At 35.6% G+C, this 13,420-nt stretch overlaps 1 protein-coding gene across 4 annotated transcripts in view; it reads left to right on the top strand.

The window, feature by feature from the left end:
- Positions 1 to 13,420, top strand: part of FSD1L (fibronectin type III and SPRY domain containing 1 like) — a 70,890-nt gene that overhangs the window by 40,206 nt on the left and 17,264 nt on the right. For all 4 annotated transcript variants that reach the window (XM_027105316.1, XM_027105315.1, XM_027105313.1 and 1 more), the window contains exons 7-10: positions 2,005 to 2,214; positions 3,416 to 3,514; positions 7,579 to 7,708; positions 13,235 to 13,335. In XM_027105316.1, the coding sequence (XP_026961117.1) occupies positions 2,005 to 2,214; positions 3,416 to 3,514; positions 7,579 to 7,708; positions 13,235 to 13,335 (540 nt within the window). The remainder of the gene's footprint in view (positions 1 to 2,004; positions 2,215 to 3,415; positions 3,515 to 7,578; positions 7,709 to 13,234; positions 13,336 to 13,420) is intronic.

Raw genomic sequence — 13,420 nt, 5'->3', positions numbered from 1 at the left:
CATATTAAATTTATGAATGCCTGTATCTCTTCCCATAGCAATGAATAGTAGTCTGTATTGCTTATATTCCGGTAACAAGAGACTAACATCTGTAATGTATTATAGGGACGAAACCCCTACAGACAGATGAAGGAAATTAATCATAATGAGAAATGATAAGTATTTCTTTGTCTGTTGTCTTACTGATAAGATATATCAGATTCCAAGTATTTATTGTACAATTACACACATGCAGTAGTTCAACTTTGAAGACTATAGCTAATGGAGATCAATTGTCCCACCTCTCTCCTTTCCTCCCTTTCTTACTAGTTAGGCTTGAAGATTTAAAATGTATATCAAATTCCTTTCATCTTGGTCTTGATTATTGTATCTAAGATATTTGGTTTACTTTGTTCTTTGTTAGGTCTCACATTGCTTTGAATTTTCATGTATAGAATTCCTTTGTTATTATAGTTTTTTTAAAAATTAATACTTTGTTTTTTAGAACACGTTTAGGTTTATGGAAAATTGAACAGGTAATACAGAGTTACCATATACTTCCCCTCCTCCCCCACATACAGTTTCCACGGTTTTTAATGTCTTGCATTAGTGTAGTACTTTTGTAGTAATTGATAAATTATTATTAGCTAAAGTCCACAGTTTACATTAGGGTTCACTCTGTGTTATACAGTTCTACGACTTTTGATAAATGGATCATGTCATGTATCACCACTACCTTATCATACAGAATAGTTTCACTGCCCTAAAATTCCCTTGTACTCTGCCTGTTCATCCCTTGTATCCTGCAGTCTTGCTATAAGCTTGTTAGTTCCAGGAATTTTTCTGTTGATTCTTTGAGATTTTCTACATAGACAATCATGTCATCAGCAAACAAAGACAGTTTTATTTCTTCCTTCCTAATTTGTATATGTTTTACTTCTTTTCCTTGTCTTATAGCATTTAGCTAGAACTTCCAGTACAGTGTTGAGTAGGAGTGGAGAGAGGGGATGTCATTGCCTTAGGGGAAAAGTATCTAGTTTCTCAACATTAATGTTAACTGTAGTTTTTTTTGTAGATGTTCTTTATCAAGTAAAGTTCCCTAGTTTACTGAGAGCTTTTGTCATGAGTGAATGTTGGATTTTGTAAAATATTTTTTTCTCCATCTATTGATATGATCATATAATTTTTCTTCTGATCATCTGATTTTTCTTCTACTGATGTGATAGTTTACATTATCTAGTTTAGAATGTTGAACCAACCTTACATACTTGGAGTAAATCTTTTAAAACTTTTTTTTAGCAACAAAAGGTTTAAATACAGTACTTGCACAGTTTCACACATTTCAGACCCATCTGTATCACTGGAGGACCACATTCTCCAGTTAGCCTGCTATTTAAGTGGAACATCTGTTAATGTTGAGGAGCTATGGAAAACCTCTTTCATGGAAAAGAAATTGATTAATGTTCATTCATGTTAATTGTGATTCATTTACCTCAGTTTGTTTTAATGAATCATAGAACTCTTTGGAGAAACATTTAAAAATGCTTAAATATTTTGTGGGGTTGCGGAGTTCATTTTCAGTGTTGAGAAATTACAGTTATTTTATAAACTAGGTTTTTTAAATACATTGAAAATACCTTGAATTATTTTAATCTTTGGATTCAAAGCAAGTTATTTTATTTTGTCAATAGTGATTTAATTTATATTCTCCAGCTGTTTGAAATAACAGATTAAAAACGTGTTGAGAAGTAACAAATCATTCTTGATTCTTTATTCTTAGCATGTTTGAATTGCTTTTTGCTAACTAGGGTTTTAATATACTTTGAATAAGTCTATGAAAAACTTTGAAATATGAATTTTAAAACAGAGCTAGAAAAATGGTTATTTTGCATTTATAAGGTATCCCTTCTCTTAGCCTGATTCAATTGAACAGTTTAAAAGCGACATGAAAAGCATAATTTGAACGACAAACATAAATACTGGATTAGTACTATAGTGAGAAACGAGCTTTTTTTTTTTCTTCAGTCCCCAAAGCTCCAGAGATAGATCCAGTAGAGTGTTTGGTGGCTGACAATTCTGTAACAGTAGCTTGGAGAATGCCAGAAGAAGATAATAAGATTGATCATTTTATACTGGAATATAGGAAAACTAATTTTGATGGACTTCCACGTGTAAAGGATGAGCGATGCTGGGAGATAATTGATAATATTAAGGGTACTGAATATACACTATCAGGTAAGATGACTGCGTTTCATGAATCTCATTCTCGGAAGATAGATGTAATTGTGAAAAATATTTTGAATTACATTAAAAGATGAAGTTATTAAGTTTCTTTAGCCAAGCTGACTTTTTGTATATTTATTATGGAAATGAATTTCTCTTAAAATATCAAGAAAACCTTCATTTTCATTACTTCTGGATATTTGCAATCTGGTAAAACAGTGTATTTAAAACAAACATGAAAGGATGTTCTGGAAACTGTATTTCAGAGTGACATTTAATTTTTACCTTGGTTTTCTAACAATAAAAAAAGCTGTCAATTTTCTAGATGTATACACTACCCTGCATTTCAGTGATACTGTAAAGACTTGCCTTTACCCTTTTCTGATAACCTTCACGATAATACTTAAAGTTAAGCTGTGACTTGGTATTAGAAATTTGTGTGTTGGCCTTTTGATAGTCTTTAAAAACATATCTGCATGTATAGGGGACTTTGGGTATTTGAAATGGCCAAATGTTGCCTGAGTTGTTCAATATTTGTTTTATATGAGCAGTAGCAGTAACGTTACCATTACTGAGCACTTACCATTTGTCAGGAGCTGGGCTGAAGTGTATTACACAGTACATCTCATTTAATCAGTACAATACATCTCATTTAGTCTTTACGGTGAAGAGGTTGGTTTTCTCTTTTCTATTTTAACAGATAAAAAACTGTGGCTCCGTCAAGTTGTTGAAGGTCCCGTAGCTAGTAATTTTTGGATTGAGATTTTAATCTAGACCTGACAGACTTCAAAGTTTTTCTGTTAATCCTTATGCTTCACTTTCTCTTTAAATTCATTTTTCACATATGAAACAATGTGTCATAAATATAAAAATTCTATAGTGTCTACTTTCCAGAAATTGAATATGTTATTTTAAACTGTAGTGTCTCTCCATGAATGAAACCTTACTTATAATGAGGCTTGAGAGTATCTTTTTATTGCTAGGTTTAAAAAGCCCAGTGATAAACTGTATAATTTATTTTGAAGAAAATCATAGATAAATCATGATTTCTCTTATTTCAGGCATTATCACCCTTTTAACATAAATCTGTACCCTTCCTGAGTAAAAAGATAGTTCTAGGGAGGGAAAAATGTCTGTTTGAAGGTTCATACTCGTCCTTTTGGAGTAGATTCCTTTACTTTTCATATCTGAAAGCCATTTTTCATTTTTTCAGGCCTGAAGTTTGATTCAAAGTATATGAACTTCAGAGTGCGGGCTTGTAACAAGGCTGTGGCTGGAGAGTGTTCTGATCCAGTGACTCTAGAGACCAAAGGTAAGATCAGTAGCTACTTGTACAGCATGAAACAGAACTTGACATCAGTAATTATTCCAGACTTCGTGACAGGAAACATTTCATGTATAGTTGCCTTCCTTCCCCACCTTGATTCACCCCCACTTCCCCCACCACCCCGCAAAGGAATTCTCAGCAGGAGGAATTTTAAGATGGGAAAATGAGGACTACAGTAGTGGTTTTCATTAGTTTTTCTTTTACCGTGGTATTCAGATGGGTAAAATAGACTGATGATGGTGTTATGTTCTCTCATGCATACTTACTTTACAAATTTCAGTCTAGTATAAATACATTCGCATGATTGGAGTTTGCCCAGAGTTTTCCCAGAGAATGGATTGTGACTCAATAATGGGGAAGTACGTATTCAGTTTAGTTCAGGTTCTTTTTGTTTTCTAAAATCTTATTGTAGAAATTAACATTTATATAATGTTTACAAAGCTCACAAGTCTTCATCTGATCATTGAAACCATCTTGAGAGATCAGTAGAATAGATATTACTGATAACCATTTTGCAGGTGAAGAAAGTGAAGTTAGTTAAAGTCTGTTCCTAGAACTAGCTTGGAAAGTTGTGAATAAGAATCGATTTACAAGTTCTGTGCCAGCCCTTATTGTGGACCTGGAATGTAAGTGCTTCTAGTCTCTGAGAACAGTTTGGATTTATTGTAGAATAACGTATTTAAACACAGAAGATTTTTCAGGTATTTACCAATTTGAAGGCCACAATGCTAGAGGTCTTTCCAATCGTGAGGTGATAATTGACTCAGTTTACTTCCAGAATCAGATTCTACACATTGTTGTTAGATAGTTGGGCCTTAGAGTGTTCCACTGACCTCTAGTTCATATAACATTTAAATAGGGTTTGAATGCCAGAAGTTTGATGTGATTTGGAGGCTGATATAAAAATATCATATTAGAATAAAACAAGATATGAGGTTCATAAGTTATTGACAAGACAAACTCATAAGAATATGTTTGCATCAGAAAGATTAAAAGAAACAAAACTAAGTCGAAGTAATTTGGATTAGCAAATGTTTTTATTTGAGAACTACAGATAACTTAGCCAAGAAATGCAATTACTTAGAATTACTTGTTAACAAACTGAGATGATACTGTGGTTTCTTTATAGAGATTTTTACCATTTCATAAATAGTCATATTTACAGGCAGATAATCCTTCCTACATAACTTGACCTGATTTTAGCCCTTGTCAGGTAAAATTGCATTATTATTAATATCCTCCCTCAAGAATATTATATGTTTTTTATTTCTTTTGTTCTCATTTACTTTTTATGTTTAGTGACCAAACTTGGGCCTAAATGTGGTGAATTGTACATTTCCATTCAAATTCCACAGATTCAGGAAAATGAATAACTGGCTTGTAGCTTCCTTGGAGCTGGGCTGTCTGCTCCTGTTAGCAATGTCTAGATTTTACCAGTCAAATTCTTGGTCTTAGGGTTTGTAGGGAAAGACTAAGTTGATTCTAGTCCTTTTGAGCAGTTCTCTCTGTGGGGTAAACCCCCTGGGGTTGGGTTAGACTGATACTAAACGCTGCGGCCCACTGAATCTTCTGGGACCTTCTGGGAGACTCAGAGTAAAAGTATCTCTTAAGAAACTATGGGTCACAGGTTTTCTAGGGTTATTCCATACCACTGGAGTGGCCACTAATGACAACAGGAGCTCCAGAGAAAAGTCAGATTTTTTAAATGCTGTGTTAAACAGTTGTTTACTAATTTTTTGACTTGTTGCAGCCCTTTTTGACCAAACAGTAGAAATAAGTATATGAGCAAAGAACTGGAGGCAAAGGGAAGGAGATGGAGATTTAATAGTTGAGGCCTACCCAAACTTCATATCCTGCCACTTGTGGTGCTTGGTGTGGAAAATAGTGAACATTGTTAATATCTGTCTCTCCAGTTGTATGTAACTCTATTTCTTCTGTTATTGGAATTGTCAAAAGTGATGAATAATATTTCTTATGACCAGAATTTTTAAAGTACATTATCCCTTACTTCCTTGTAAAGGTAAATGATGTGATATTAATCACCAATTACTTTCTAGCCTCAAATGTTAGTGTCTATGATATAATTTTACAGTGCCTAGAAAGCAGCCACCAACACAAACTAAACACATGAAACATATCTGTGTCTGTGTTCTAATTTTTTTGGTACTTTGTTTTCACACTTTTAAAGATGTGGAAACTAATATCTGGCTATATTACAGGGCTTATATGAGAGACAGGACTAAAATTTGAGCCCTCACTTTTGAGGCCAGTCTTTTATTTGCTTTTAAACTGCATGGTATTGACCCTCTTACCTTAGAGAGCCTCTATGATTTAGTTGAGGCCTCATAAAGGGACAGTGTCCAAAAAAGAAGAGATAAAAGGTTGCACCCCTGGGACTGGAGCCCATGCTTTACTGTTTGGGTGCTGTGGTATTTGATAAATTTGGTTTCAAGCGGCTTGGGGGTGATACCTGTTTTTGCTACCCTTGACTCTACTCATCTCTCCATCATGAAACACAGGGAATAGCTTTAGGATTTGTTTCTTCCCTTAGGATTTTAACAGGCAACTGGGAGTGATGGCACCTTAGAGTTATATCCAATTTTTCTTTCTCTCAAAAATGCAGATGCCCTTACATATATTAACTAATAACTAATATAGAGGTTAACCCTGTTTTCTTAAGGCAGTTCATTCTTGGTAATACAGGGTCTCAGTTTTGCTTAATCCTAACTTTTTAGTAACCCACCTGTTGAGGAATTCTGTTTCCATTTTTACTGAAAAGCTGCATTATTTCGTCTTTCAGTAAGCTCTTATCTGTTTACATGCAGAGTTTGAAAGCTATTAACTTTTTTGCATATAGTATGACATTTTCTAAAAGTGGTTATGGTCAGTAGATTTGTATTTAGAATATTTAAAATACACTGAGCAATGGGTCAGATGCATAGATAAAATTAAAGTGCTCTTTAAGAAACAGTAGAGTCTAAAAGGATTCTTGATTCACTAGGTAAGCACTAGGTTCTCTATATGAATATTTTGTTGTTTGATGATGTATATTTCACAGACACACTGAAACCTTAGCTAGATCACGTATTATCCTTAAGTGAAATGGGGTATTGTAAAGGAATATTTCTTCACTGAGTACTTACCAGAAATTTAAATTTTTGGAGGGGAGTATAACTAATAAGCAGATTTATTGGTAACTATGTAGTAGATAATACCTTGCCTAAGACCCAGTTAGGGTCTTAGGATATTAAATAGGAAGAACTGTGCATTACGCAGCTGTGAATCAATACATTTCAATGATTAACGCTCAGTATCCAAGGGAGAAGGTAATACTGTGTTACACTGATTTCCTAAATTAGCAGTTCTGAGTAAGTCTTGTGAATAGTACAGATAGTTCCCCCGATACCAAATAATTTGAAAAGCATAGTTTTGTTTTGGATTTTTAAAATTTGATTTCATTTAAGTAGCCCCTCTCCCCAGTCTGTTCTTTGCCATGTATATCATCTTTAACTCTATCAGCTGGATTAGTTCCCTTGCTTCTGCCATCATGGCCTGTTTCTCTGTGCTTGCCTTATTTTGAAACTACTAAGAGTTTAAATATGAAATTATTAAGTGTTAGGGCATAAGAGAAAATGTGTGTGTGCCAGGCTCTATAATTTTTTACACCACATCACTTTCTCCTCATCCTTAATTCTACCAGTTCCTCTTCCTATTTAGTCATAACAATCAGCTGATGCTCTAATAATAGGAAATTGAGGCTATTGATTCCAGCAGAAGGAATAGCAGAAAGACCAGTGGCCATGAAAGTACGTTGTATTTGGTTGGAGTACAGGATAGATATATAGAGGAGAATAACGGGAAATAGAGTAGGAATTTGTAGATTACGGCTTTATCGTTGTAGACTTTAAATTTTAGGATTAGGAATTGGAACTTTATTCTCTATATACAGAGTTAAATCCATTGAGTAGGAAAACAATGTGATGATGGTTGTGCTTCAGAAACTAGAGATATGCTACATTTAAAAAAAATTGAAATATTGTTTTGGTTAGCACTTAACTTCAGTTTGGATAACTCATCCTCCCATTTGAACCTGAGAGTTGAAGATACCTGTGTAGAGTGGGATCCTACTGGAGGAAAAGGTCAAGAAAGCAAAATTAAAGGAAAAGAGAACAAGGGCAGGTAAGCTAGTTTATTAAATCTGTTATCTGAATAAAATGCTTGTACATTGATTGTTACTTGACAATAACTTAAAATGAAATTCTTGGGAAGGGTAAGCTGGGACGAAGTGAGAGAGTGGACTGGACATATATACACTACCAAATGTAAAATAGATAGCTAGTGGGAAGCAGCCACATAGCACAGGGAGATCAGCTCAGTGCTTTGTGACCACCTAGAGGGGTGGGATAGGGAGGGTGGGAGGGAGATGCAAGAGGGAGGAGATATGGGGATATATGTATATGTATAGCTGATTCACTTTGTTATAAAGCAGAAACTAACACACCATTGTAAAGCAATTATACTCCAATAAAGATGTTAAAAAAAATTCTTATTAGTAACACCAAAGTGAAGAATATAATATTATCAGTACTTGAATTTGTCATTAACATTTTTCATTACTTTTTTTTAAGTTTCTTTCCTAATCCTCTTCTTACACCTTTTATTTCAGTATTCCATTACTTTAAAGTTATATCTACAGCACTTTGAACTGCTTAGAGAGAAATTCCTAGCAATAGTTCCTGAATTTTAGACTTATAGATCACCTGTCTTACCCGAAGGTCTGCAGTGAATGACAGCTATTACCATGTACAGTCCCAGTGTCTGGCCCCTGATCAGCAGCCTTATGAACAAAGAGGCAGGCTTGGGACCTTTTATTATTGTAGGACTTATTTAGATAGTCTCAAAGTATGGGGGCCTCTTTAAACAGAGATAAATTTTGCTCAAACTAAAATAAGGTAATCACTGTGAGTTAAACAGTAAATCAAAAGAAATTCCTCAGCAGGCTTTTGACCTAATTTTACTATAAACTGTTAAATTTAAGTTGTAAAGCAGTCTCTTAACAGTTGCCTATTTTTATCTGACAGTGCCCATGTTACTTCACTGAAGAAACATACAAGGTGATGATCTATGTCTGTATAGTTCTAGGACTTAGTATATCTAGCTTGGCTGAATAACTTTTATTTTTCTTTAACCAATAAGCAGAAGCCATTGCAGCAGCCTTCATAAGCTAAAATATTGGTCTGTGTAGACTGTCTGTATTGGTGGCTTATGTTTTGAATTTACAGCATTATAATGTGCTGTATATTATTTGGATTATGTTGTATACGATAACAAAACAATAAGCTCTGCTTTAAAGTCTTTCTTGAATTATTTTCCTTTATCTGATTTTTTTCTGCATTTACTTATACTTGGCACCTTTCTTGTTGTGCTGTATTCAATATATCTAACATTACAGCTTTGCATTTATATATATTTGACATGAGGCAGGTGTGAAGTGTCCTACGTTTTATAATAATCATGCAGTTTCAGAAGCATCAAGGATAAAAAATAAAGGTCATTACTGAAGTTATTAGGACAGTGCCAGAAAGATGAATCACTTCAAATTGCGCAAGTAATAATGTGCTAATTTGAAGATACTGCGTATCTTTCCCAGAAACCAGAATGTGTTCTCTTTTCAAAATTATCTTTTCTTTTTTCTAGTTTATTTGCTTATTATTGGTGAAAGTGGTTTCATAGTTAGTGTATTATAAATTGTAAAGTGCTGCTGGATTTAATAGAATCAGTGAAGTTTCATTTGGTCATTTGGAGATTTTTAGGATACTTATATGTAGAATTTCATCATGTTATTTCTCTTTCTCTCTTCCCTCCTTTTAAGCGTATTTTTTTATGTAGGCTACTTCTGGAATGTTACATACATTTATTCTTTCCATAAATATTTGTTCACTGCAGGATGTCAGCTGGATATTTTGGAGTTTATAGGGATAAACACTGTCCCTGCCTTCAAGGAATTTGCCCTAACTTATGTAGATGAGATATATCTCTCTATATAAATAACAATAATACAAGATAGAGATTATGTGTAATAGTATGTGTGAATCAGGGAGTTTAGAGGAAGAAAGGTTTCCTGAGCTGCCGCATGTTGAAGTGGTCAGTTAGGACAATAAGCCAAACTGAAAGTAACAATCAAGACTTCATGTACTTACTGTGATAGTATAAGCTAGAGGCCACAAAGGAAAGGGTGTTAGCTCCCCCCAGGGTTCCACTTTTCACAACAGAATGGCTCAGGGTGAGGGTTAGGTAAATGAGAGCAGATGGCAGATGGTGAGTATCTGAGGGTCATCTCACTGCCCAGGAAGGCCCAAACAGAAGGCTTCTCCTATTGTTTTATGGACCTGAGGCCAAGGAAATGAGAGAGGGGGAAAAGTTAGGAGTAGAAAAGTATTGAGACAGAGTGGAGAAAAGTGTCTTCAGACTGCTCCCTGACCCCTGCCCTCTTTAAGGAGGTCTCTGAAGAGGCAGCTGGAAAGGGTCTCAGCCGGGGGCCCCCTGCTGTAAGGGGGCCTCTGAATACAGGCGCCCAATCTAGGAATGCAGACATTCATATGAGCTTGGGGTTGCAGGGGGTATTGCAACTGCTTCTAGAAACTGCAGTGAACTAGCTCTGTACCAAGTCTGGGGTAGAGAAGGCAAGCATTTATAATCGCTTCTTGTTGGGCCTGAAAGATCATACATAGGATTTTGGCCTGGAGCTGGACTCTTCAGAAAAGTTATTTAGACTGGTAGGATCTGGGAAACCTTCATTAGTGAAATGGTATTTAGGTTGGTTCTCAAATAAGTGGAAGAATGTGTAGTAGCGTTTGGACTTGCAGTGAGAGAAGGAGCAAGGAAAGGAAAAGGCACTGAAGCAGATTGCCTGAGTTTAAGGGACGCCTGAGTGACTATATTTAGCTGGATAGTGCTCTCCAGAGGTGAGAAGGCTGGAAAAGCAGAGTGGGCCCAAATCAAGAAGAACCTGAAAAGCCAAGCTAAGTCATTAGTAGGCAGTAAGAAAGTGCTCGAAGATTTTAAAGTAGGAGAATCAGTTAGGTTTATCTCGTAACAGTGAACAAGTGAATTGGGTAGCAGAGAGATCATCTGGGAAGCTGGTAAAACAATCCAGAGTAGAGGTAACAAAGAGGCTTAATTCAGATAGTTGAGTGACTGAGGTGTCTTTAAAGGATAGGATCATGTTTGCTTTAAGACAGGGGGTCCCCAAGCCCCGGTCCTGGCCGTGACCGATAACAGTCGTCTTGGGAGGGAGGGTGCACAGCAGGAGGTAAGCGGCAGGTGAACAAGCGAAGCTTCATCTGCCGCTCCCCATCGCTCGCCTTACCACCTGAACCATCCCTCCCCCGGTCCATGGAAAAATTGCCTTCCACGAAACCGGTCCCTGATGCCAGAAAGGTTGGGGACCGCTGCTTTAAAACAATAACAGCTGTTGCACTTCTTGCAAAAATGTACTTAGGGTTGGAAGTCTAGAATGCTGCAAAGGAAGACATCTCCTTATTTAATTTTTCTCTGAAATTTAAGCTGCCATTCTTAGTAGTTACATCTGTTTTTCTTTTTGCCATGCTTTCCCTTTATTTCTTTACTACTGGTAAGTTATAAATTTTTTTTGTTTTATGAATGCAGTGATTTGATATAATTGAAATCTTATTTTTTAAAACATCTTTGGGATTTGATCTATTTTGAGTATTGGGGAGTTAGTGAGAGGCCTTAATACTGTCCAGTTCACCGTATCATATAATTTGATAAAGGGAGGTCAGGTTGCATCTTGTCCATTTTAGTAGAAGAAGTGCTTTATAATACTTGATATTATCCTGTGCCTGGATTTGGGTAATTGCTGTTTTTCTTTTTAAGAAGAAAAGATACAGAACAAAAACACTGGGTCGGCCAAAAATTTCTTTCAGTATTTAAGTAAAAATAAAATACCTATTTTTCATTTTCGCCCAGAACTTTATTGAACAATGTATTCACCATTTTGTTCCACTACCTTCTGCCATTTTTCAGGCAATGTCATAATTCTATCTTCCCAAAACTTTTTATCTTTTTGAGCAAAGAACTGTTCCAGGTGCCTTTTACAGTCTTCCAAGGAATTGACATTTTTTCCATTAAGAGAATTTTGTAAAGATCGAAATAAATGGAAATCCAAAGGTGCAGTGTCTGGTGAATACGGTGGATGAATCAGAACTTCCCAGCCAAGCTGTAGCAGTTTTTGCCTGGTCATCAAAGAAACATGTAGTCTTGCGTTACACTTATGGAAGATTATGCATTTTCTGTTGACTAATTCCGGACGCTTTTCATCGAGTGCTGCTTTCAGTTGGTCTAACTGGGAGCAGTACTTGTTGGAATTAATTGTTTGGTTTTCTGGAAGGAGCTCATCATAGAGAACTCCCTTCCAATCCCACCATATACACAACATCACCCTCTTTGGATGAAGACTGGCCTGTGGTGTGGTTGGTGGTGGTTCATTTCACTTGCCCCATGATCTCTTCCCTTCCACATTATTGAACAGTATCCACTTTTAATTGCCTGTCACAATTTCTTTTAAAAACGAAGCACTGTCATTATGTTTCAGTAGATAATCGCACGCAGAAATATGGTCAAGAAGGTTTTTTTCACTTATGTGGAACCCAAACATCAAAGCGATTAACGTAACTGAGCTCATGCAAATGATTTTCAGTGCTTGATTTGGATATTTTGCGTAGGTCGGCTATCTCCCATGTCGTTGATTGTTCTCAATTAATGTCTCGATTTGATTGCTATCAACTTCAACTGGCCTACCCGACCGTGGCATGTTATCCAGTGAGAAATCTCTAGCACGAAACTTTGCAAACGACTTTTGACACGTTTGATCAGTCACAGCACCTTCTCCATACACTGCACAAATCTTTTTTTGCATTTCAGTTGTGTTTCTATCTTTCTTGAAATAATAAGGCATAATATGCTGAAAATGTTGCTCTTTTTCTTCCATCTTCAGTATTAAAATGACTACACAAAAATTCACCGATTTTGATTTTTTTTTTAAATGCACACTGATATGATAGCTGTCACAATATAGTCTAACAAAACTGTTTCGAATGAAGTTAAAGACAACTAAGCGCTAGTAGAGCCATCTTACGGAAAAAAGCTGCACGAACCTTTTGGCCAACCCAATACCTACTGCTTATAAAAAAGGTTATTTAGTTTTGATTCTCATAAGTCTTAAAAAGAAAAATAGCAATTACCCAAATCCATGCACAGGATAATAACAAGTATTATAAAGCATTTCTCCTACCAAAATAAGTCTTGCTTTTCATCTAAATTTAACTGCAAGAAATGTAAACTATAATCCATTATCTTTCTTGAGTTCTTTTTTTTTTCCCTTGAGTTCTTTTTTTCCCTTTTTGTATTGTCTCATATTTCAACTGTATGTTCTTTGTACAAGCCTTGCTCGGTCTGCATGGTATTAGTGTTTTTAGCATGCTTTATGTTGATGACTTCTTACATTTAAGTGTTACACTTGACAAATCTGTTTAATAATAAATAATTCAAATAAAATTAAATGTTGCTATTTGTGCAGCGTGATTAGAAATCTTTAGAAAGATTCATTTCTTGATTTGTAATTTTAGTTTGTGAAACATGTGCAACATAGAATATTTGTTTTTCTTTTTGTTCCTGTTTATCTAGAAGTGGTACACCATCCCCTAAACGGACATCCATAGGCTCCAGGCCACCAGCAGTAAGAGGCAGCAGAGATCGTTTTACTGGGGAATCATATACAGTGCTGGGTAGGATAAACATAATAGTTCTTCGTTATCTCAGATTAAAGGCATCATAGTCACATTGGTGGACTTTACACTCAGTGGTGGAGTG

The sequence above is a fragment of the Aethalodelphis obliquidens genome, unplaced genomic scaffold, assembly GCF_003676395.1.
Source record: "Aethalodelphis obliquidens isolate GAN/ISIS:26980383/991018 unplaced genomic scaffold, ASM367639v1 scaffold7, whole genome shotgun sequence".
NCBI lineage: Eukaryota > Metazoa > Chordata > Mammalia > Artiodactyla > Delphinidae > Aethalodelphis > Aethalodelphis obliquidens.
The sequence above is the reverse complement of the archived record's forward strand: the minus strand, read 5'-3'. Positions and strand labels throughout refer to the sequence as shown.